Source organism: Sorex fumeus, unplaced genomic scaffold (assembly GCF_029834395.1).
Source record: "Sorex fumeus unplaced genomic scaffold, SorFum_2.1 ptg000033l, whole genome shotgun sequence".
Classification (NCBI taxonomy): domain Eukaryota; kingdom Metazoa; phylum Chordata; class Mammalia; order Eulipotyphla; family Soricidae; genus Sorex; species Sorex fumeus.
In genome coordinates, this window is record NW_026606090.1 from 388,744 (window position 1) to 413,801 (window position 25,058).

Consider the following 25,058-nt stretch of genomic DNA (forward strand, 5'->3'; position numbering starts at 1 on the left):
GTTAGAATGCTGTGCCCCAGCAGCCCTCCTGAGGCCCACTGTCCTGATGTGGAGCTGTACTGCAACCCCGCCGGCCTTGTTCTGTCTCCAAGCAGGACACTGCATCCCTTGCACAACAGAACCAGTTTGCTGTTCATTCCTTGCAGGGTTTAGACTGGAGCTGCTGTGATGCCAGCTCTAGGGTCAGACTCACTTGTGTCCCAGCCCTCTTCAGAGGGTCTGCCCCAAAGTGGTGCTGACTGAGTTAAAAAGGAGCCAGAAACCTGTTTACAGCAACCACAGGCAATGCATTCTCTGGGGAGATGACCCAGGCCGCCCTCTCTCCCCCCAGGGGTTCTTTCCAAGCCTAGGGAGGAAATGAGAGGAACTTTATGCCATGATTTCAATGTGCCAGGCGTGGTGCCAATACTTAGCTGCGTGTATTCCTCACAACAATCAGCAGAGACTATTATCTGTATTGAACAGTTGAGGAAACAGATGAGGGAACATCTTTGTGCTGACAGGCTCATCACTTCTCAGGGGCAAGGTTGGGATCCTTGGACGGTGCCTTGAGTCCCAAAGCACCAGGAAGCAAGTCCTTTCACTGAGCACTTGGCCTAGTGCCCAAACGCTTTCCAGTCAACTTAGCTGGAAATGTCTTCTCCAAGGACCCAAGAAAGACATCAGGAGGGCGATTCCCAGTTGAGAGTGCGGGGAAACTGAGTCTCAGAGGCAGTGACATTGCTACTCTTGGCCTCCAGCCCCAGACTGGTCCTTTCCTTGGGTAGGTGAGAGGAGTCCAGGCACGGGGGCTGCTTCCCATCTGAGAGGGTTTGGTGGCACCCTAGGGAAGGGTGGGCTTTCCTCAGGGGCCCAGGAAGGCCACAGCTCTGTGTCCCTGCCTTGTTTGTTCACCTCTTGTGGCCCCCAGGCCACACACCATGGTGAGCCAAAAGCGCAGTTCATAGATCTGGTCTCCTAAGTTCAAAAGCAAGTTTCTTTTGGGCATCCGCCTAGACTGGGGGTGCTCCTGGGCTCCCCATCTATTATTCACGGTGTTTACCAGTGGGCAAAGGAGAGCAGGATGAGAGTTGAAGGGAAGCAGAGGCAGCCTAGTACCAAGCCCAGGGACCACCCCAGTTTCAAAACTCAGGGAAGGCGGCACAAGTGACCAGGTGGCTTCAAGCCTGCAAAGTCAGATGCAGCGCCTGGCACACAGTAGGGTCTCAGGAGATAGTGACAGGATAACGGAGTCTGTGACTTAACCCCTCTGACCCTGAGTTTCCTCATCTGTAACACGGAGAAACAGTTCCTGAGGACCAGGATGGGGCTCCCAGGAGCTAACTCCAGATTTTAGTCAGTCCCAGGCCCAGCAGCTACTGTTTTGGGAAAGGGGGCTCGAAAGCGTTGTGGGTCTGGTTTACAAGGCCCAGCAGCGAACTCCAAGGCCTACAATCCTGAACTCTTTTGCTACTATTCTTTTAAATAAATAAATAAAAAAAACAAGCAACTCTGAAAGCTTCCCTTGACTGGCGGCTGTGGGAGCCGGGGAGGGAGCCAAGGCTAGGGCCAGAAAGGCAGGCGCGGTAGGAGGGAGGATGGAGCAGGCCTCGGGGACTGGGCAGCGCCTGCTTCTCCCCCACCTCAACGCCGGCGGGAGGTCGGGGCAAGGGGGGTCGCCCGGGGCCCATTCTGGCAGCCCCTCGTCTTCCCTGGAGCCCGTCTGGGCTCTTCGGAGGCGCCTCCTCGCTGCGCGCGGCGGGGCCGGACTCTAGTGGACGGCTCGGGCGTGGGGCCAGGAGCGCCCTGGAAATGGGCCGTTGGCGGCAGCAGGGCCGACGGGGAGTGGGGGCGGCGGGAGGGTGGAGATGGGGTGGGGGGGGAGCGGGGCGGGCTGGAGAAGGAAGGGTCAGGTCCCCGCCCGGCTCAGCCGGGAGCTGCCCTGGGCTCGGTGCGCGGCGAGTTGGGACGGGACCGAGGGGGCTGGGACTGGGGAAGGAAAAACGTCCCACGAAGAAGAAAGGGAAGAAAAAGAAGAAGAAAGAGAAGCAGCAGCGGCCGCGCGGGGCAGGTCGGCCGGGCTGAAGCCGGGCGGGGCGGGGCGGCCCGGGAGCGGCCGCGCTCGGGCCGGGTATAAAGGCGGCGGGCGCGGAGAGGCGCGGAGAGCGGCTGCTGGCCTCGCCTCCCGGGCCGCCCCTGCCAGTCCGGGGCGCGGGCACACGCCTGCGCGCGCCCGGGCCCTTCCTGGCAGGCTGCTTGTAAGATGAGTGAAGAAGCAGGTGGGGGAGCGGGCACGCGGCGAGCGAGAGCGCCTAGCGCCGCTCACTTGGAGCGCGGCGAGCGAGCGAGACGAGCCTGATCCATGTCCCTCGCTGTCTCCCTGCCAGGCGCGCGAAGATGATGGCCATGAACGCCAAGCAGCCTTTCGGCATGCACCCGGTGCTGCAAGAACCCAAATTCTCCAGCCTGCACTCCGGCTCCGAGGCCATGCGCCGAGTCTGCCTCCCGGCCCCGCAGGTACGTGGTGGAGCCTAATTACCGCTTTAAGGCACTTTTTTTTTTTTTTGACAGGCACTTGCTTCATGTTTTTTTCATGTCGCCCAGAACAATCGCCGCTGTCTGAACCCCTCTCTTGGTCTCCCCCACGCTCTCTCCCGACTCTCTCTCTCTCTCTCTCTCTCTCTCTCTCTCTCTCTCTCTCTCTCTCTCTCTCTCTCGTCTCTGATCCACACGTCTGTTCCAACAGAGCTGCTGTCTCCGTATTAATTTTTATGACCTGGGCTTTGAGGAGCCGGCATCTCGGTGGCTCGAAAATGTGTTTTAATCCTGAGTTGACAGTATTCCCCACTGACCGCGCTGTGCGCCTTTTCGCTTGCAGCTGCAGGGTAATATATTTGGAACCTTTGATGAGAGCCTGCTGGCACGCGCCGAAGCTCTGGCGGCGGTGGACATCGTCTCCCACGGCAAGAACCACCCGTTCAAGCCCGACGCCACCTATCATACCATGAGCAGCGTGCCCTGCACGTCCACCTCGTCCACCGTGCCCATTTCGCACCCGGCCGCGCTCACCTCTCACCCGCACCACGCCGTGCACCAGGGCCTCGAGGGCGACCTGCTGGAGCACATCTCGCCCACGCTGAGCGTGAGCGGCCTGGGCGCCCCCGAGCACTCGGTGATGCCCGGCCAGATCCACCCGCACCACCTGGGCGCCATGGGCCACCTGCACCAGGCCATGGGCATGAGCCACCCGCACGCCGTGGCGCCGCACAGCGCCATGCCCGCGTGCCTCAGCGACGTGGAGTCGGACCCGCGCGAGCTCGAGGCCTTCGCCGAGCGCTTCAAGCAGCGGCGCATCAAGCTGGGGGTGACCCAGGCGGACGTGGGCGCGGCCCTGGCCAACCTCAAGATCCCCGGCGTGGGCTCGCTCAGCCAGAGCACCATCTGCAGGTTCGAGTCGCTCACGCTGTCGCACAACAACATGATCGCGCTCAAGCCCGTGCTGCAGGCCTGGCTGGAGGAAGCCGAGGCGGCCTACCGGGAGAAGAACAGCAAGCCCGAGCTCTTCAACGGCAGCGAGCGGAAGCGCAAACGCACGTCCATCGCCGCGCCCGAGAAGCGCTCCCTCGAGGCCTACTTCGCCATCCAGCCGCGCCCCTCGTCCGAGAAGATCGCGGCCATCGCCGAGAAACTGGACCTTAAAAAGAACGTGGTGAGGGTCTGGTTCTGCAACCAGAGACAGAAACAGAAACGGATGAAGTACTCGGCGGTCCACTGACTGCGGTGGGGCGCGGCGCCGGGCGCCGGGAGGGCGCGGGCTCTGCCCACTTCCCGCAGCCCGGACGGGGACCGGGGACCGGGGAAGGTTCCTGGGAGGTCAGGCTCCCTCCCTCCAAGCCACAGACTTGCCCCGTCTCTCCCGCCTGGTTGCCCCCCGTCTTCCTCTTTCTCTCTCTCCTACCCACTCCCTTCTGTTCCCATCAGGAAAGTTTCGACGCTAAGAAAAGCAAGGGGAAAAAAAAAATTCGCGAAGGACCAGCTGTACCGGGCCGGCGCTGTCCGTGGTGCTGAAACTCGCGCCGGCCGCCCGGACTCAGACCATCCGGCAGGAGCCCCAAGCAGCGGAGAGGGAACTGACCGGCCCTCTCGCTGGACTCTGGGGCGAAGGAGCCCCTTTGCCAGGGCGCTCATAGGCACGGGGTAAAGAGATGGGAGGGAAGCGGTAAATAGGAATGCAAAGTCTAACTGGGCAGAAACATGTACTGGAGTTTTATTTAGAGTATATAAGATGCCTGTATGCTTCCAAAGGATAGCCTTATACTCCCTTCCCGCCTAAACTGTATCCATCTCATCCTTTGGTTTGCTGTCAGTTCCCTCTGGTATGCCGGGTTGTATTCTCCGAGCTGTTCTCGGTGAGTCGCGCTCCTGAAGCCAGCGAGGTGGTTCCAGATCCGCGATGGAAAGTGCTGGGGTCACCTAGCTGTTTGCAAGCACCCAGCGGCACCGCTTCTAGTCCATGCTCCCATCTGCTGGCCTTTGGAGTGCCTGTTACTTTCTATCTGCAGGAGCCCCGGGAATTGGTAGTGTTTGGACGAACTGTGGACTCTCTGGCCCCCTGCCTCGATGCTCCAGCCAGACGCCCAGTACAGCGCAGAAGCTCTGAGAGTAATTGTAACTTTTCAGAATCATATGCAAGTCTTTCCAAGACACCTAACCTCGTTGCTCTTTTACTATTGCTGTTACTATTATTTAACTCTTATCTGGGTGGAGGTTCAATGATAGTTTGGGGCATAAAAGAGAGGTCAGACTTTCCACCTGGACCCTTTGCACCCAGCATCCCTGGTCCAGTCCCATTTTATTCTTTCGTTGCTTCGTGTAATTTGCGTTTTGCTGTGTGATCTTTGGTTTCATCCTCCAAATAGAGACTAATAAAATAATGAGTTATCTTCTCTCTTTGCCCCCTCGAATTAACTTCTACAATAAATGCTTTATTTTTCAACCCGAATTGCAGTGCTTTTCTTTCTCAGAGGCTGAGTATTAGTCTCAGGAAGAATTTGAAAGTGAGAATCCAGACGGCTGGGAGGCTGTCACCTCAAGCATCCATCAGCTTTTCTCCATCTCTTCCCCTTTCTGCTCCACCTCAATCCCTCACAGAGAATTCCTCCGTGGGGTTCTACTGGCCTCTGTTTTCTTGGACCTGGGTTTCAGGATACATACCTCCCAGCCTCCCCACCCAGGCACCCCACCTGGTCGTGTTAGCTTAATTTAGCAACTTCTGAAGTCTGCCTTGCTGGGAGATTGGGGGCAACTGCCTCTTATTGGTTGAGGTACCCTGGGGTCAATATGTTAAACTTCTCTTGCTGAGCTGCGGGATTGAGATGCAAACATCAAGTTGCTGAAACGTATTTAAAGCAGCTTAGTGGTGCTTTGCACTTTAAAGTGGTAAAGATTAAATCAGCTACATAGAAGGTGAAAGGCGAGATTAAAAAAAAACTGATAGAAAGAGAGTGGATAGTTTTAGCTGAAGAAACAGAGTTGAGTGGGGTATTTAGGAGAGCGGGGTCCACAGAAATTCATTAGTAACCCTCTAGGTTACTCACTCAGCTCTGATTTCTCAGAGGGGAACTAAAAGTAATAGGTGCTTCAAAAAACCAATACAGAGTACTTGCTCAATAGAAGACAGTTCCTGTCTCTGTCTTCCACTCCTTCTAAAAGGGGAGGTAGTTGGTTTAGTGAAGGGCAGAAATACCTTCATAATTTAAAAATTGTAATTCTCTAAATTCAGAAACCCCTCCGCACACGCTCACCCCTCTTAGGAAAAAAGGGGGGGGACCTCATACCTCGAGTCCGGAATTCGTACTAGAGTGGGCCTCTCTTGCCTCTTCGCAGGGCGCCCCCTACCACGAAAGCAAACCTGGGGGGTCGCTCGCAGCCTCTCGGCCTCAGCCCCTCCTGTGTAACAGCCCCAGCGAGTCCTCCACCTCCCTCTCCACCGGGCGTCCTTTAATAATAAATGCCCTTATGCCATTACATTATATTGTGGGTTTTGAAAATTTAAAATACGGCTGATGCAATATTAATTGCCTATAGTGGTATAAAACACAGGGCCGGAGCCCAGCCGGGCTGCAGAGGCGGCGGCCGCGAGCGACCCGCGCCGGAGCAAAGCGTTCCAGACAGACGCGCCTGGTCGGGCGGCGAGGTTTCCTGCAGGTAAGAGCTTTCGGCATCTCTCGCCGGGGGAGGAACGTGGGACCCGCCTCCAGTTCCTTTTCGAAAAGTTTCCTGCTTAGTTATTATTTAGTGTTGTTATTGTTGTTGTTGTTGTTGTTTTTAATAACCTCAAAAGTTTGGGAGAGTCTTTCGGAGAGGATGAGAAGAACGCGCATCCGCGCCAGATACGGTTCCGACTGGCTGAGGAGTTTCCTCGGCGCCTCTGCGCCTGGTCCCGCTGCAGGCGCTGGGGACTGGGCCCCACCCGCGCCCAGGGGCAGGAGCTGACAGTGGTGCACCCCGCGCACCACCCACACTCCCCTCCTCCGCGCGCGCCGGCCCGGCGCCGCCGCCTCTCTCTTTGGGCTCGCTCAGGAAGTCACTCGGGCTGTGGTTTCTCCGGAATGGTGCAGTGGCCTTTGCCATTTGTCCGGTGGAGGCACACAGTGTGGGGGTGGGTCCAGCGCTTTGGACCTCACACAGGCTTGGTCGCCGTCCTGGTGGGCCTTTGCCTGCCCACGTGACCTTGGACCAGTCACTTTTCCCCAAGGCTCTGCTGATTGCTGTAAAACCTCACAAAAGTGACTTTGGAGAGTAATTAATTGAACAGTAACCCCCTCCCACCCCCCACCCAACCCCTGAGACATATTTTCTTCTTCCAAATCTCATCAATTGGCAACAGTCACTGACCAGGGAGTTTCCTTTGCAAGAGGGTTTGCGGGAGTTTCTTTTACCAAGAGAAAGTGGAGTGAGTGTCCAGGCCCTTTGGAGGCAAAGTACCTGGGACCTGGGACTTTGAGGGTCACCTGTGTGAGGAGTGGCAGGAAGGATCCTACACACCTGTCAGGCCGGGCCCAGGAGGAGGCCCAGATGGTGGACACAAACCACATGGCCAAAGCCCTCCGCTGGGCATGTGTGCTGTGTCATCTGGAGGGAGTCGCTTCTTTCTGGGCTGGAGTTTGTGCCTGCATTGTTGATCCCTTTGATTCCCAGTGCCCGATTTACAGCCTGCAGCTGAGTAGCAGGTGTAGGTATCTGCAGAGTTAATGAATGAATGAATGAGTGAGGTTTCATTTTGTGGAAGGAAAGATTCTGTTCCTGGCCCCATCCCCTCTAGCTTCTATCACTTGTCCAGAGATCACTGAGAAGAGAAAAGTCTCTCTGGCACTGGGGCTGGGTCCACAGAAGTGGCAGCCTCTTAAAGTTCCACTCGTGGTCAGTTTGTTCCTGTTGAAATCAGAGGAAGCTGGTTCCACTTCACGGTAGAGTGGGTAAGGAGCGGGGATGCTCTCTAACCCGAGAGGAATCTGGGAGGAGGATCAGGGCGTGACTTCTGCCCTGTGAAGTGTGCCGGACCCTTTCTTGACTTTGCATTTGAACCCGGGTTCCTTGGCTTCCCGCCCGAGATGAAAAGAGTATCAGCTCTAGAGGGGACAAATGAGGGTCCACTCTAGATTAGACCCACTGCAGCTCTTACGTGAGGAGGCCCCTCTTGGAACTTTAAATTTTTATCGTTGAAAGGGGATCAGGCTAGGCTGTGTTTCAGGATTGCCCCCATGACCCAGAGGAGTCATCTGCATCCAGGGGCTGAGCTTGGCGTTCAGTCTCTTGAACACATTGATTGATATTCAGAAAAGTGAGGCAAGTCACAAGGGGGAAATTCAGGGAGTCAGGGAGAAACAAGACTCTCCCTGTGTGAGCAGCCGTAACTTCACAGAAGGCTAGAAGTAGCAGTGCCTGTGAGCCCCCAACGTGGAAGGGAGCCACCCCCCCATACTCTGTGCCCCTGCTTAGGAAAGAGAGGCAGAACTCCCACACTCAGAAGTTGTTTGAGCTCAGTTCGAGGTTCCAGCTTCACTGCAAAGACCAGCAAGCTCAGAAGCCTGCAGGAAGGCTGCTAGAGTGTCGCACTCTCCCAAGAGGAGCAGTTAATGGATGCAGGCTGTGTGTGTGTGTGTGTGTTGGGGGAGGGGGGGCTCCAAGGTCTTCATCCCTCCACCTCTGGGCACCACACAATGCTCCAGTGGGAGCCACAGAATGCCTACAAGCCCGTCCTCCTACCGGAATTGAGGCCTACAGAAGGAAGGAGGAATTGAGCTGACTCCTAGCTCAGAGAAGCCCCTTTTACCCAGCACTTTCACATTATCTCTGGTTTGGTTTGGTTCGGGGGCCACACCCGTGCTGCTCAGGGCGTGCTCCTGGCTTTGTGCCCAGGGATCACTTCAGGCGAGACTGTGGGACCATATGGGCTGCCTGGAATGAAACCCAGGTGGACTTCGGGCAAGACACGCACCCTACCCCCCACCCACAATGGCTCCAGGCACTGCTCCTTAGTTTTTTCTCTCATTCTTGGTCCTTCTCAAGCCCCGGCAACTGTCAGTTAATTTAAGTAATGGCCAATATACTTGAGGTGAGCAAGTTCCAGCCTCCTTAGCTTCCCTTCCCCCAAACAGCCAGGTGCTCTCACAGTGAGTCACACAGGCCAGTTGGATGGATGAGTAAGGATGCCTGATTGGCAGACTTCCTCTGTCAGGTAGTGTTCTAAGTGCTTGCTGTGCATTAGTATATCTTTCACCAACTCCACGAGTTGGTATCATTTCTAAGCCCATTTTACAGATGAGAACTTAGAAGCCTGCAGTGTAGCCTGCCTAGAGCAAGTCGTGAGTGAACACAGCTGTTTGGCCAAGAGATGTAGTTGAAACCCGGATTTTTACTCGCACATCCATCGGCAAGGGAGACCCCAGGCTTGGCAGGCGGTTGGCGGGCGGCGGGGAGTAGGGGTTAAGCTCAGATCTGGGGGTTGCCCCTGTCTTGCGGGGGGCGGGGGGTGCGGTTCCAGCGCGCTGCTGGCGCCCAGTATTTGCGATATTGTCCTGTTGCGTTCCGCATCGCCTCTCACGTCTGGGTCCCCGACACCAGCTCCCTCCAATCTCGCAGGTGCGATGCTGTGACGCTTCCCCCCACCAAAAAAAAAAAAAAAAAAACCCAAAAGAAAAACCGCAGAGCGCTGTGAGACGCGGGGCGCGCAAAAGCCCCTCTCCTCCTGCAGACGCGGCCCCTGCCGCCGGGGAAGGGATTGCTTTCTCGCTTCGATCGCTCCTTTCCCAGCAGGTCAGGGCTCCCCCCTCCCCCGGATCCCAGGACTCCGGGCGGGGTCAGGGGTCGTCCCGATCGCGGCCGCGCGCTGGGGAGGGGGCTTCCCCTCTGCAGGGCTCCGGCGCGGGGAGGCCCCGGAGTCGGGAGGACAGTTTCCGGAGACTGCAGAGGGCTGCGGGCCGGCCTGGGCTCCTCCCCCGCGTCCTCTCGGGCGCCCTGTGGCTTCCGCGCGCGCCGCGCCTCCGCCTCTCCGGGGCCGACTCCCCACCGCACCGCAGTTCCCGGCTCCCAGCCCTCGCCGCCGCCGAGACCAGCTGGCGCTCTCTCCTCTGAGTCGGAGGGTTTTTGTTTTTTGTTTTTGCTTTTTGGGTCACACCCAGCGATGCCCAGAGGTTGCTCCTGGCTCTCCACTCAGGAATTACCTCTGGCAGTACTTGGGGGACCATATGGGATGCTGGGAACCCTATGGGATGCTGGGGATTGAACTCGGGTCTCCTGCATGTAAAAGGCACTGTTCTATCACTCAGGTCCCGAGTTGGGGGTTTTGTTTGTTTGGTCGGTATGGGGCCACACCCGGTGGTGCTCTGGGCTTACTCCTGATCACCCGTGGTGGGCTCTGGGGACCGTTTGGGGTGCCGACAAGGCAAGCTGCCTATCCACTCACTGTTCTAGCTCTCTGGACCCCCAAATTTGAGTTTTAGAATTTCACCTACAACCACAGCCTGAGTGCTTCTCTTGGCAAAGGAAATGTTTTGTTGTGCTTTTGAATATAGAATTCTGATTCCTACTTTACTTTTGAATTATGCGCCATGCATTTGAAATATCTGGCCAAATTCCCCTCCCAGTCCCAATATACCTTTCTCTCATGCTCCCCCCCTCACCCCCCCACCCATCAGTCCCAACTTTCCTGCCTTGGACAGACCCCCTCCCCCAATGCCTCAGGCTTTGCCAGTCAGCTTACCTCCTGGCAGATATAGTTAATGTCCAGCCCTCATAAATCGAGACCATAAAAAGCTTACTTTCATATGCACTCAATTTCTACCAAACCTAAACTAATTGCATAAATTCCTTTAGGCCACTCAGAGTTGCTCTAGGGGTTGGGATCTGATCAATTAGTCATCAGGCACTCCATTAGCTGGGGTTTAAGCTGCCTCATATAAATGTCTCCTGTCAATTTGCTTGTAATTGAATGAATAAAAAAGGGTACAATTATTAGCACAGAGGCTCCGAATGAGGAGAGGTCAATTTTATTCAAATCTTCTAAAAATGTCTTAATCTAATAGTAATAACAATAATAACATTAATTAGAAGGCATTTAAGACTCCAGCCACTCCAAGTCCCTGTCCGTGTGAGAAAGCCAGAGGCATACCTGGGTGGGTTACAGAGGCCTACTCCCCTGGAAATGGAGTCTTGCCCGCTCATACTGCCTCAGTTTCTCACCTGCGAAATAAATTGGTTGGAAGGGGTTTTCTTTTTCTTTGTTAATAGGTTTTATAGTTGATCAAAATAATTGCAGGGCTGGGGAGATAACTCAAAGGGCCAGAGAGTATGCTGTGCATGCAGAATTGTGGATGCAATTCCTGGCTCTGTGGGAAGGACACCCCCCAAACAACATTGCCAGGAGTGGCCCCCTAACACTAGCAGGTATGGCCCCCAAACTTCTATCAATCTATCTACCTATATCTCTGTCTATCTCTCTATCACTATCTCTCTCTATCTCAAATTTAGTTCTAAAACATAGTTTCAACATTTTACAGAGGGGCAATTTAAACAATGTCCATCCATTGCCACATATAGCTTATGTGGAAGTTAATTATGTGTCTCAATGACAGATTTTTGACACTTTATCTTCTCAAAATTCAAGATCTATTTGTCACTATTTTGTTTAATGGTACAAGATTTGGATTTAAAAGAGCTAGAAGATTTGTAGTGGAAAGCCTTTCTCACATTTTTGCTTTGTCACTAATTCCCTTTGTTGCAGGCAAGTGACTTTTTCAATTTCTTGCATAGACTACAAAGACATTTTCTTGGCTACTGTTTCTTGGTTTGCCATTCTTAGTCACTGTGCATTAACTTCTGGCCGTCATCAGAAAATGAGAGATATAAAAATCTTGCCATGCCACGAATCATAGGATGTTTTATAAAAATCAGTAAATCAAATGTATGAACTAAAAAAGTGGTTAAAAATTCTAAGACCTGGGGCCAGAGTGAGAGTATAGTGGGTAAGGAGCTTGCCTTGCATGCAGTCAAACTGAGTTTGATCCCTGGTACCCCATATGGTCCTCTGAGCACTGTCAGGAGTGATCCCTGAGTGCAGAGCCAGGACTAAGCCCTGAGCACTGCCTGGTATGGCCTAAAAATTGAAGAAAAAAATCTTAATCCTTCCTTCCTATCCAAAATTAATGTAGGTGCAGACACCATGATGTATTAAAACTACCTGCCCACAAAAGCACAGAGTGTTTGTAGGGTGATTTAAGTTCTACTCATCCTTTCCAAATGGAATTTAAGGCAGCCCATCTATTACTGCTATATTGGATTCCATATCTATATTGTAAGTATCTTTAGCTATTGAAAATTTCAGGTAGTAGAGCACTTGATCCTATTAGATTCTGTTAAAAATCTCTCTTCAGGGCTAGAGAGATAGCTTAATGGGCTATGCATGCTTTGCATGCAAGAGGCCCAGGGTTTGATCCCCAGTACCACATGGTTCCCCTAAGGACAGAACTGGGAGTAGCCCCTAAGCAGCAAAGCCTCTTTCACTCCTACCTCCCCAAAATCTGCCCATCTCTCCAGTAGGAGTTATTCTGGGTGGTTACATATGTGATAGAATGGGGACCTTGTGCAATAATTCACCCTGGGACTCGGGGTCGAGCAGCAGATGCCAAGATGCCCACATCTCAGGAAACCAGAAGCTATGAAATGTGTATTCTCTTCTTTCCCAGATAAACTTAAGGGACGATCTGATTGACTGCTGGAGATGAGCAGGGAGTTATTGTTCTGTGTAATGGTTAATCTGAATTGAGTCCGCCATAGGCTCTCAATAAATTCCTCTCATAGAGTAGAGCATGGATTGGAAGAAAGTTCATGGGAGCATGTGAAATCAGGCATAGGGTACTCATGGAAAGTGCCCGAAACAGCGCAAGTACCTGAGTTCTCGGCCTTTTCTGCCCCATGTGATGTTGACCTCTATTCATTGCTTAGTTTGATTCCAGAAGAAAAGGAACTAAGTAGTGGTTCTCTTTTGGTGTGGATTCCCCTGAGAGTCAGAGAGAAAATCTTGTTCATAACCTAGAAAAACATTAATATATCTACTCTAAACTCTTTATTTTTATTATTTATTTATTTATTTGCTTTTTGGGTCACACCTGGCAATGCACAGGGGTTACTCCTGGTGGTGCTTGGGGACCACCTGGGATGCTGAATTGAATCCGGGTAGGCCACGTGCAAGGCAAACACCATATCCTCTGTGCTATTGCTCCAGCCCCTCTTTTAAGTTTTTAATGCTGTAGATCTACCTCTGGGCCTTGTACAAGTGAGCATTCTACTCTACCACTGAAACCACTTCTCTGGCACCTTGAAACTTTCCTAAAATTTAACCATGGATCTTCTTGGTCAACCCATAAACTTATATCGCAGGTTCAAAGCCCTATGAACTAGAAGAGCCTTGTCTGAAGCCTCTTTATGTAACTCACTGAATTTATAGCTTACACGTGTAAGCACTGAAGCCAGCTTAGCAAACAGAAGAACTTTACTGAGGATAAAAATAAAGTGTCACTTAGGCTATGAGACAGTTGTCAATAAAGGCTCCAAATGGTTTTGTCAAAATTATATTTCTGATCAATAGTCAGTCTCTCAAGAGACAGTGTGGTGAAGTGGAAAAAGTACTACATTAGGAGTCAAAATCTAGTGAACTTTTTTTTTTCTCTCATCTGCCAAATAGAACTGAGATTTTGGTGAACTTTCCTCTTTTTTCTTTTTTTTTTTTTTGGCTTTTTGAGTCACACCCAGCAATGCACAGGGATTACTCCTGGTTCTGCATTCAGGAATTACTCCTGATGGTGCTCGGGGGACCATATGGAGTGCTGGGAATCGAACCCAGGTCAGCCGCATGCAAGGCAAATGCCTAGCCACTGTGCTATCGCCACAGCCCCACCTCCATTTTTTTGCTAAATAGGAGGGTAGACCAGATGACTTCTGAAATTCTCACCTGTAATATTGTGTGGGTAGGCAATGGTATGTATTATATTTGATATTCATTTAGCTTATAAGTGAATTAATAAATTCACTTTTGGGAGGAGAGTTGAAAAATCAAAATAGAACTGGAAGAAGGAGCTACTTCTTCCATGAGATTCTCCTGGGTGTCCAGCATTCAGCTTTCTGACTATAAGTCAACCCCCATGTTCTAGTGAGAAATAAATGTGCCACTCACTAATTTCTCAGCTTGAAAGTCAAAGTCCTGCCTCCTAGACCTATCTAGGAGGCAGGATAAAATTAAAATTAAAGTTTGTTATATTAAATAAGTCCTAACTGAGCCAAATCAATTCATCTTCTAGTTCATGGGTGTAGGGAGACCCGGTTCAATGGGGAGTGAGGTTGTGGGATGGGCAGGAGAGCACTGGGCACTGCAGCTCCTACCAGCTGCATCTGGAATCTACAGAGGAGATGAAGACTCCTCTGCACTCAGATCTTCATATTTCCTCCCTCTGGTTAGGGTAGCGCCTGCACTGCATTCCGCCAAATTTTCATTACAGGCCATATTGCTCGGGTTAAATGGTTAGAGAGTGAACCACCTTCAATTTCTCTGTCTCTAACTCCCCAGAAATTCCCTTTTCTATTCCACAGTTCCCCTTCCCACATTTTACTGAGATACAGTTGACTTATAAAGTTGTGTAAAAGTTAGGTATATGACATAATGATTTGATGTGTGGCTATATTATTGAAAATTCCTTAGCAGCCGCTACCTTACATAGTTGCAGTATTTTTCTCTGTGGCAAGACCTGCTTCTCCCCCTCCTCCACCTCTTCCTCCTCCTCTTCCTCTTCATTCCTCTTCTTCCTCTTCATTCCTCTTCTTCCTCTTCATTCCTCTTCTTCCTCTTCATTCCTCTTCTTCTTCTTCCTCCTCCTCTTCCCTGTTCTTCCTCCTCCTCCTCCTCCTCCTCTTCCCTCTTCTTTCTCTTCCTCCTCCTCCTCCTCCTCCTCCTTGACCTCCTTCTCCTTCTCTCCTCCTCCTCTTCCTTATTATTCTCCTTCTCCTCCTCTTCCCCTTCTTCCCCCTCCTCCTCTCCCTCCTCCTCCTTCTCCTCCTCCTCCTCCTGAAGGTGCTTAGGGGAACATATGTGGTGTAGGCAAGAACCTTAAGTCCTGTATTATCCTCCAGCTCTTCTAAAATTCGTTTTCTCAGCAACTTTGGAACATGCAGCTTCATGTTTTTTTACCTACATTCATCATGTTGTCCATGCCACCCCCTACCCACACCCTGCCCTAAGCTTACTTACAGGCATAAGCAAGCACGTGGGATTTCCCCCCACCCACACCCCCCAGTCTCCCATTCTAAACTCAAAAGAACATGATTTTTCTCACAGATAGCGTTTCACTCTTGCTTATGGCTTTGCTTAGGCCAACCTGCCAATTTTACTAATGCTATAGGGGCATTAAGGGAAGGTCTATGTTTTTGGATAACACACTGGGGTTGTCTCATTGCAAAGAAAGTTTTAATCATATTTATCATTTCATTCCTACTTTGGACAAACTGGCAGGCTACTGAATGTAACCTGCCCACACGGCAGAGTCTGGCAAATTCCCTGTGGTGTACCCAATATGCCAAATACCAGTAACAATGAAGGGTCTCATTCTCCTAACTCTGAAAGAGCCTTGAATATGGCACTTTTTAAAAAAGTCTCGGGGCTAGGATGAAGGAGACGTTACTGGGGCCTCCTTGAGGCAATCGACAAATAACAGGATGGTTGTGATTGTGATTGTGGGATTTGATAATATTCATGATAAAGACTGTGGGGACCATTCAAGGACTGGGATAAAACCTGACCTGCATGAGTCCCAGATTCAATCCCCAGCGCTGCATGCTGAGCGTGTGTAACCCCTGGACCCCCCAACAGCAGCAGGTCAGGGCAGCAGTGCGTCACCAGGCATTTGCATGGAACCATCCTACCCTGTGCAGCTACTGAGAGTGGCCAGGAGTGGCCCCTTGGCCTACTGAGCAGTACTTGGAAAGCAGTCCCCAAACAAAACAGGTTTAGTGGGGGACAGGGTGCACGCCACGCTGTGCTCAGGACTTTCTCCTGACAGGGTTTGGGGAAGTCTACGCCATTCGAGGTGTGCCTGAAATTGAACCCAGGAGGGTCGCAGGAAAGGTTGGTGCCTTACGCACTGTCCTCTCTCTCTGATTTGTAGTGAATCGATTCTGGCTTTTTGTGGGGTCTGGGGAAGACCGCTGCTTCAACTCCCACCTAGCCAAGGAGCTCTGTGCTCCACTACAGCCTCAGGAGTACTGCTATTTGTTCAGCCATTGATTAAGCTGATTGAATTGGGCATGAACTCCACATCACTTTTTTTTTAAATGGTATCACCGCGAGATAGAGTTACAAAGCTTTCATGTTTGAGATTCAGACATACAATGATGAAACACTCATCCCTCCACCAGTGCACATTTTCCACCACCCTTATCCAAGTCCTCACCCTGCCTCTGTAGCAGACAATTTTCCCAATACTCACTCTCTGATTTGGGGCATTATGATTTGCTTGAAATTTCCTACCACCATTCAAACATACCTGCCAGGGGCAGATGCTAGATAATTTATTTTCCATTGCTCATTTTGAATATCATGAGAGCTCGCACAGACGTGGTTGTAAATGTAAATTTATAGATTGTAAGTAGTTGGGTTCTAGAGACATCGCTGGATGGCACTAATTTTGGAATTCAGTTGGGAGTCTCTGGGTCAGGGCTGTTGGTGCACTAAGATGGCGTCTGGAGGCAAGTTGTGGATATGACAGCCAATCTGCTTGGGGGGTGGGCAGGGACCCGGGTAGGGGCAGCCGGGGTCCTCTGACACCGTGTGGCCTGGAGATTTAGTCCTGAACCCTCATACCTGTGCCTTGCTTGTGAAAGTTCTTGGTCACTGGGATTTCATCTGGAGTAGGTAGGGAGACTGCACCTGCTCCATCTGGGGTGCCCCGGTGATATTGATTCAGTATGGGGCCTGGAGAGATCTCCGGTGCTGTGGTGTCTTCTGCGACTTGCTGCTGTGTCTCTAGGCCAGGGCTATTGGTGCGCTTAGATCCACATCCCAAAATTTTCAGCAGATTATATCTTGATGAGGTCCATCCTGAGATGGTGGAGTCAGGCTGGGGGTATGGCAGCAATTTTGGATTGGGAAATCAAGTGGCTGCTTGGGCGGGTACAGGCCAACCCGCCTCCCCCTCCAATTTACCCCAGTCTGTTGAGCCACGCATGGGTCCGAGCTTTTTTGTGGCTTTGCATCTCTGGGGATTTATTTAGGGATCTCTAAAGCAAGGCCGGCAGTAGAGCTTACAGGGTGGCACTGTAGTTGGTTAGTGGGGGTGACTGCCAATGCTTCCATGTGTATTGGGAGGTGAGGGAGGTAACCCACCTCAACTCTGAGAAAGCCTGAAGATTTCAGTCATAAAACCTGCATACCAGAAATTTCAGGTGAATGAGACCAGTTGTAGTTACTGGAAAGAGCTATGCTTGGAATATCACGTTTCACTCAAGTGAGAGAAAGAATCCAGAGTTCTGACATCCATCGACCATCAAGGATCAGGGACGCTGTCTCATTTGCCAAGGTGTCGAAAATCAGATGGGCTGGTCACATAATGAGATTTAAAGACGACCGTTGGACTAAAGCTGTTACTGATTGGATTCCACGGGATGTCAAAAGACCGCGTGGCCGCCCACCTACCAGATGGTCAGACTTCTTCGTCAAGATCATGAACGATCGGTTTGAGGCCCTTCATGTTCCCGGAGCGAAGAGACGCCATTGGGCTACACTAGCACGCGACAGGGACAAATGGAGACGTTACTGGCGCCCGCTCGAGCAAATCGACGACTAACGGGAAGTTAAGTGATTAAGTGAAGTGACCAGAAATTTCAGCAGATTATGTCTTCATGAGGTCTGTCCTGAGATGGTAGAATCAGGCCAGGATATGGCAGCAATTTTGGATTGTGGAAGCAAGTGGCTGCTGGGGACTCTGCTTGGGTGGGCCACTAGGCCAACCTGCCCCCCTCTGACTTGCCCCAGTCTTTTCAGCCATGTGTGGGTTCAAGATTAACTATGGCATTTGATCTCTTTCGAGATTTATCTATGGGTCTCTGAAATAAGATCAACAAATGAGCTTGTATAGCTATATAGGTGGTTTGTGGGTGTGGATCCACATACCTAACTTTTGGCCATTTAATTTCTTAGTAAAATTGGTCCTAAGTTGTTGGGGTCTGGCCATAGGGACAGTGTCAATTTTGGGGTAGCAGGAAATCTGAAGGCACCATCAGGCTGCTTATGCACTCGCCCCACAGGTATCAGTTGATCTGCTGGTGGCACCGTATCCCCAACTTTGCCTTCTTGAGTCCTGTTAAAGGTTCTTTTCATCTGTTTACTTTCCAGGATCCCACTCAGCTACTCCCCAACCCCACACCCCAAGTCCCCTTTCTTGTTCTCTCTGTTTTTGAAATCTCATCATTTTAATATCCCTGAATGGTCATTTTCAGGTTAAGTCGGGGGACAGAACCGAGCTGGTGTGTGTGTCCATTGCCTTGATCCCTGGAAGCCTTTAGGGCTTGGAGTATGATCTCCAGTAAAGGTCTGTTAGGCCCCTGGGGACCCCAAGAAGCACTTTTTTTTTTCATTTCATTTCATCATCCTGTTAATCGTCGATTGCCTCGAGCAGGCCCCAGTAAGGTCTCTTTCATCCTAGCCCTGAGATTATATTCACGGCTCTTTAGGAGAATGAGACCCATCATTGTTACTGGTATTTGGCATATTTGGTAGGCCACGGGGAGTTTGCCAGACTCTGCCCTGTGGGCAGGCTACATTCGATAGCCTGCAAAAAAGAAGCACTTTTTAATTTTAATTAAATCACCTTGAGATCACAGTTATGAATTTGTTCATGATTGGGTTTTAGTCATACAAAGTTCCATCACCCATCCCTTCATCAGTGTTAATTTCCCACCACCAATGTCCCAAGTCTACACACACACACACACCCCACACACACCAGGGGCCAGTGAGATAGTAAAGGGGTTAAGGTGCTAGTGTTGTCTGTAGTTGATTCTGGTTTAGCCCTCAGCATTGCATATGGGCCACCCCAAGCACTGTTAGGGAGTGATTCCTGAGCACAGAGCCAGGAATAAGCTTTGAGTGCTGCCATATGTTGGCCTTTCCCTCTCCCTCCCATAAAAGTCTATGCTCAAGATTTAAAAAAAACTCCTAGAACAGAGCCACCATAATTCTTCATGACCCCTTTTGGCCACATTGGGCCCTATAGGACTAGCCTGGACCCAGTGTGGACAGTAGCAGGGGCCTCTGGGGCCCTGGAGAGTGCAGGAGAGTTCTTGGGGATCTGGTGACCAGTGGAAGCCATGCAGATGTTGGCCATTGGCAACACCTGAAAGTAGGTAGACAGGAGAGTGGACAGGTCCAGGAGATGCCTGTTGGTTTCCAGTTTCCAGCCAAGCACTGGCCATCATTTGATCTCATGGCAAGTCGAATGTGAGGAGAGAGGAGAAAGCGTGGGTCAGGGAGACAGGCAGAGCTCTATATGAGTCCTGGGTGCTGCTGTGGAGACCTCAGGCAGGTCTGGACATGCCCTCTCTGCACCCCTCCCCCCAGGTGTGAGCACTCATAGGCCAGAAGCCCCTCTGTGCCCTCATGCACATACTTGGCTCGGGATGGACTCAGTCTCACTGTCTTCATGAGGTAGACTCAGGGGTGTCTGGGGGTACAACCTTGGTCCATAAGTGACAGATTTAGAGAGGAACAGCCAGTGCCTGGGGGACTTTCTTCCTTCCTTCCTTCCTTCCTTCCTTCCTTTCTTCCTTCCTTCCTTCCTTCCTTCCTTCCTTCCTTCCTTCCTTCCTGTCTTTCTTCCTTCCTTCCTTCCTTTCTGTCTTCCTTCCTTCCTTCCTTCCTTCCTTCCTTCCTTCCTTCCTTCCTTTCTTTCTATCTTTCTTTCTTTCCTTTTTGCTTGCTTGCTTGCTTTCTTTCTTTCTTCCTTTCCCTCTTTTTATCTTTTTTTTTCTCTCCTTCTTGCCACACCTGGTGATGCTCAGGGCTCACTCCTGGCTCTGCATTCAGGGATCACTTCTGGTGGTACTCATATGGATCATATGGAAAGGCAGGTGCCCTTTCCACTGTACTATCTCTTGGACCCCTGAGTTCTTCCTTGTTCTTCTCTTTTTGTAATCTCCCTTCATGATGTAACATGCTTGCCTCTTGCACACACTTTGGTAGCTACACTCCTTGCACTGTGAATTAGGGGGTGACAGAATTAGAGGGTGCTCAGAGAGAAAGGGGCAGCCAGTGTGGGGAGAACCTGCTTGAGTGACAGTAGCAGGGTCTTGCACTCCCCATGTGTGGCAGAATACGGGGTTCCATTGGGCCACACCCTGCACATCTCTACTGTGGCACCACTCCAGGGCCTTGTTCTTGAATTGTTAATACAAGCCAGTCACTTGCCTTTGAGAATAGGAGTCACTCAAAGAAAGCATGACTCTGAACCCCATGTAAGAGAGAGAAAATGGGGGCACATAGAGACCAGTCAGCCAAGGTTATGGAGGGATCTATTTCTGTTTTGTTTTGTTTTTTTTTGTTTGAAGGCTACACCCAGTGGTGCTCAGGGATCACTCCTGACCAATTCAAGAGATCATTTGTGTGGTGCCAGGAATCAAATCTAGGTTGGTCGCATGGAAGGCAGGCGACCTCTCCACTATACTATCACTCCGGTCTCCTGTGGAGGGACCTTAATGGGGGCTTTTGGTGCTGGGGATGTGACTCCATGGTCAAGTGCTTACTTATGGCTCTGTGTTTTACCTTCCTTCCTTCCTTCCTTCCTTCCTTCCTTCCTTCCTTCCTTCTCTCTTTCTCTCTTTCTTGCTACACCTGGTGATGCTTGAGACACGGGTTCAATCCCCCGCACCACAAAAACAGAGCAAGAATTTTCTGCCCCCACATCCCTTCTCCTTCCTTCGATGCTCTCCCATCTCAAGGCGTGTGGAAGCTCCAGTCACTCAGAAAATGCCAGCTGTGCCATCCATTCTTTATCTCTACCACTCACAGCCCCAGTAGGGGCTTTCGCCAGCAAGCAGGTTCCTAAGCCTTGGTCCTGTAGACTTCTACACTGAAACGCACTTGACGGGGCTGGACATGGATCTCCAGCTCAGAGGCAGGCAGTAGAGGTAGGGTGTGTAGGGGTAGGTTGTGCCTACACAGAGATGCCAGGGGGAGTTAATGGTCCAGGAAGCCCAGGTGATTGCTGGGTCTCCTGAGAGGAGGAGCCCATGCTCCTGAGCTCTGTACTGACCCCAGGGCCCCCCATCCCCTCCTGGCTGCTCCCTAACATCCAGCCCTTCATCTCCTGAGAGCTGGTACCCGAGAGATGAAAGCCAGGAGAACGCAACAAGCCATCGGCGGCACACACTCAATTGATTTTTACACAAAATTTGCCTTCATGCACGAAGAATGGAAAAATGATCCCATCAATAATGGATAACAAAAACAAATGCAGGGAGGAAATCGATCGTCGCACACTTGGTACCGCAGGGAGATGGGAGAGGAAAATATGGAGCCTGCTCCAGCTCAACGGCACCCCGGGGAACCCCTTTCTAGCACTCCCTACCGGGGAGGGAGAGTCACAACCTGCCCGCCATTCCCCAGCGACTGAGTCCCTGGGGGCGGGCCAGGGCTAGACTCTCCTGGAGCCTCTGGTTTCACAGGGTCCTCCTGTGGTCGCTGTTTCTCTCAGTGTGCTTCAAGGGCACCCTCAGCTCACCGAAGTGTCTACTCCCCAAGCAACACCCAAATTTCCAGCCCAGGCCCCAGGATATGTGTTCTGGCTTTTCACCCAGCATCCTCACTTTTTTTTTTTTTCCTGAGAGCTCATCTGCTCTCTTGCTCTCAGGCACCAATAGTCCTGGGGTGGTTTCAGGGTTGGGCTTTAAATCCAACTTTTTTTTCTGTTTTTTTGGGGGGGGTCACACCCAGTGATGCTCAGGGGTTACTCCTGGCTCTGCACTCAGGAATTACTCCTGGTGGTGCTGGGGGACCATATGGGATACCAGGGATTGAACCTGGGTACGCTGCATCGAAAGCGAGCACCCTACCTGCTGTAGCATCGCTTCAGCCCCTGAATTCATCTTGTATTATTGACTTTCCTTATGTGACTCTGGGTAAGGCACTTCATCTCTCTGAGCTTCCATTTCCTCCTCTGATGAAGGAGGCAGCTAAAATCTCTTGTGCTTTTAGGAGGAACTCAATGACATGATGCGTCTAAATGCCTGGCTGAGAGTAAATGATAAAAATAAGCTTGTGAGGGCCAAAAAGTTAGGTGGGTGCTGAGGAGATAATACAGAGGGTAGGACATTTGCCTTGATGCAACTGACCCAGGTTTGATCCCCGGTACCCCATATAGTCCCCAGGCACTTCAGGAGTGATCACTGAGCACAGAGCCAGGAGTCAACCCTGAGCACTGCTGAGTATGGCCCCCAAACATAGTAATAATACTAATGGTTAATAGTAGGAAAATAATAATAATGAAGGTCAGAAAAATAGTTCAATGGACTGCATCATGCTTTGCACACAGGAGGGTTTAATCCCCTGCACTGCATGTACCCCACCTGCACCACAGCACTGCCAAGAGCACAGAGCCAGGAGTAGTCCCTGAGTACCACTAGATGTGACTCCAAAAACAAGCCATAAGCACACATAAGGGCAGATAAGCTCCCCCAGAGGTTGCCTGAGACCTGCTGTCCTGGGTTCAGGGTGAGGCCCCTGTAGTCACCTCTGGGTGACCTTGTGCCTTTGGTCTCTGTCCTCTGCCTCACTGCTCCTCGTAGCCCTCACCCTCCTGAGAAGCATGCCTGCCTCTGCCAGGACTCTGGTTTGTTCAATTGCCTGGCACTGGCTTCATTTGATTAGGGGGTACTCCACATGGTCTGTGACAGTGGCGGTGGGGAAGATAGCCCGAAGGAAGCATCACGTGCTCGGTGTGGGGGAGCACTGGGCTCCATGGAGGTGTCCGAGCTCTGTGCACGGTGCAGCTCCCTCTCACACCCTACAAAAATGCAATCAAAATAAAGAGATAGAAATGGTAGAGAATGAAATTTCTCCTATACTCCTCTCCCGCCCCAAGTTTATTATGTGTTTTTACAGAGTTTTATGAATTATAACATACTTCATTGCATGTGTAAATGTGGATCACGATCACAATCACGACCATCCTGTTGTTCATCGATTGCCTCGAGCAGGCCCCAGTAATGTCTCCTTCGTCCTAGCCCTGAGATTTTTTTTTAAAAAGTGCCATATTAAAAGCTCTTCCAGGGTTAGGAGAATGAGACCCATCATTGTTACTGGTATTTGGCATATTGGGTACACCACGGGGAGTTTGCCAGACTCTGCCATGTGGGCAGGTTACATTCGGTAGCCTGCCATTTTGTCCAAAGTAAGAATGAGAAAATAAGGTGTGGCGTGGCCACAATGTGGATGGGTACACATATTTATGTGCATGGATATTGATTTCTTCTTCTTCTTCTTCTTCTTCTTCTTCTTCTTCTTCTTCTTCTTCTTCTTCTTCTTCTTCTTCTTCTTCTTCTTCTTCTTCTTCTTCTTCCTCCTCCTCCTCCTCCTCCTCTTCTTCTTTTTCATCTTCCTCTTCTTTTTCTTCTTCCTCTTCTTCCTCTTCCTCCTCCTCTTCTTCCTCTTCTCCTCCTCTTCCTCTTCCTTCTCCTCCTCCTCTTCCTCCTCCTCCTTCTCCTCCTCCTCTTCCTCCTTCTTCTTCTCCTTCTTCCTCCTCCTCCTCCTCCTCCTTCCTCCTTCTCCTCGTCCTCCTTCCTCCACCTCCTCCTCCTCCTCCTCCTCCTCCTTTTCCTTCTCCTCTTATTATTATTATTCCACTTTTGACCATGCTTAGGACTTATTCCTGCCTCTGTGCTCAGGGATAACTACTGGTCATTCTCAGAAGACCATATGGGTGCCAGGGATTGAACCCTGGTTCACCACATGTGAGATAAGTGTCTTAACCATGTACTTTGTATGTTCTTTGTATCTTAAGATGGTAACAAACTGTATCTGACTCACTCCTTCTCTAATGACATTTAATGTATCCTGGATCTTTAATTTTTCTAACCACTGCCCATTGTATTCCAGCCTAGGGAAGTACCATCATTTGTTTAACCAATTCCTTTTGATGGACCTGAGACTTTCTTCCCAGTGTTTTGCTTTTACCAGCAATGCTGTAATGCATTCTCCCCTACTTATGCAATTTAACAATATGTCTGTAGATAAATTAATAGTGGTGTAATGACTAGATCATGGGTGGCATGCATTTCACTTTTGACCGACATCACCAGCTCACTTTCCATAAAGGTGTGGCTGCCCTTCAATGAAGCAGAGTGAGTCCCTCTCTCTCTTCCTCCTCACTCTGGCTGGCCCTCCAGATCTCTTCACACTCAACTTTTCAGCCTCTACTCACATCCTCAGCTCTGCCTGAATTCTCTCTCTCTCTCTCTCTGTCTCTCTCTCTTTCTTTTTTGGGTCACAGCCAGCAATGTACAGGGATTACTCCTGACTTGTGCACTCAGGAATTACTCCTGGCGGTGCTCAAGGGACCATATGGGATGGTGGGAATCAAACCCGAGTCGGCCGCATGCAAGGCATAAATGCCCTACGAGCTGTGCTATCGCTCCAGACCCTCTGCCTGAATTCTTAATCCGAGCCTCTGGAACCGTCACTGTTACCCCACTGTGTCTTCCTCTTTCTTGCTACAACTTACTTTTTGCACATGCTGTTCCTGGCAATGTGCCATTCATCCTGCCCATCCTTGTTCACATGCCCCCTCCTCTCCTCTCTGATGCCTCCCCATTCCTCCCTAGTCTCCTGCCTGCAGTGCGGCATCCACGCCATGCTTGCAGGGCTCAGCATATCCGTGGGATGCTTTTGCATTCTGGCCTCCCAGCACTGGCTCCTGTGTGTATCCTCGTGAGAACCATGAGCGCTGAACTCACGTTGGCCGTTGGCCGGATGGACTTGTCGGGTGCCGGATTACACTCTGCTGGGCAAAGTGGAAAGGGGAAAGTGGCAGCCTTGCTCTCGGGTATCTTGCAGGGCTCCTAGAGCTCCCTGATCTTGGAGAAGCCGATTTCTATTTATTTAACATTTCTAATCTGTTGCTGAATTCACATGAATTTTGTAGTCAGTTGGAGAGGTTAAGTAATGCATGTGCACACTGGAGAGAAACATACACAGACACACACACAGGCATGCACGCACACACACATGTCCTTCCCTGCATACTCTATCACTCTCCCTCCCACCCTCCCTCCGTCCCTCCCACCCTCCCACCCTCCCTCCCTCCCTCCCTTCCTCTAACCTTCCCCTTCTCCATTCCTTTCTTTCTCCATTCCTTTCTCTCTCCCTCTCTCCTTCCCTCCTTTCCTTCCTCCCTCCATCCCTCTTCTCCATCCCTCTTTTCCCTCCCTTCCTTCTTCCCTTCCTTCTTTCCTTCCTTCCTTCCTTCCTTCCTTCCTTCCTTCCT

General features: G+C 51.0%; 1 protein-coding gene across 1 annotated transcript; it reads left to right on the plus strand.

The window, feature by feature from the left end:
• Nucleotides 1–2,277: 2,277 nt before the first annotated feature.
• Nucleotides 2,278–3,861, plus strand: POU4F3 (POU class 4 homeobox 3). The gene is made up of 2 exons (XM_056116713.1): nucleotides 2,278–2,496; nucleotides 2,858–3,861. Exons 1-2 carry the CDS (start codon nucleotides 2,377–2,379, stop codon nucleotides 3,752–3,754), a joined length of 1,017 nt encoding a protein of 338 aa, XP_055972688.1. The 5' UTR covers nucleotides 2,278–2,376; the 3' UTR covers nucleotides 3,755–3,861.
• The last annotated feature ends 21,197 nt before the right edge of the window (nucleotides 3,862–25,058 follow it).

Coding starts and splice junctions, on each gene's coding strand:
- POU4F3 (XM_056116713.1), top strand. CDS start 2,377: ATGATGGCCATGAACGCCAAGCAGCCTTTCGGCATGCACCCGGTGCTG. Junction 2,497..2,857: donor TCTGCCTCCCGGCCCCGCAG/GTACGTGGTGGA, acceptor TTTCGCTTGCAG/CTGCAGGGTAATATATTTGG.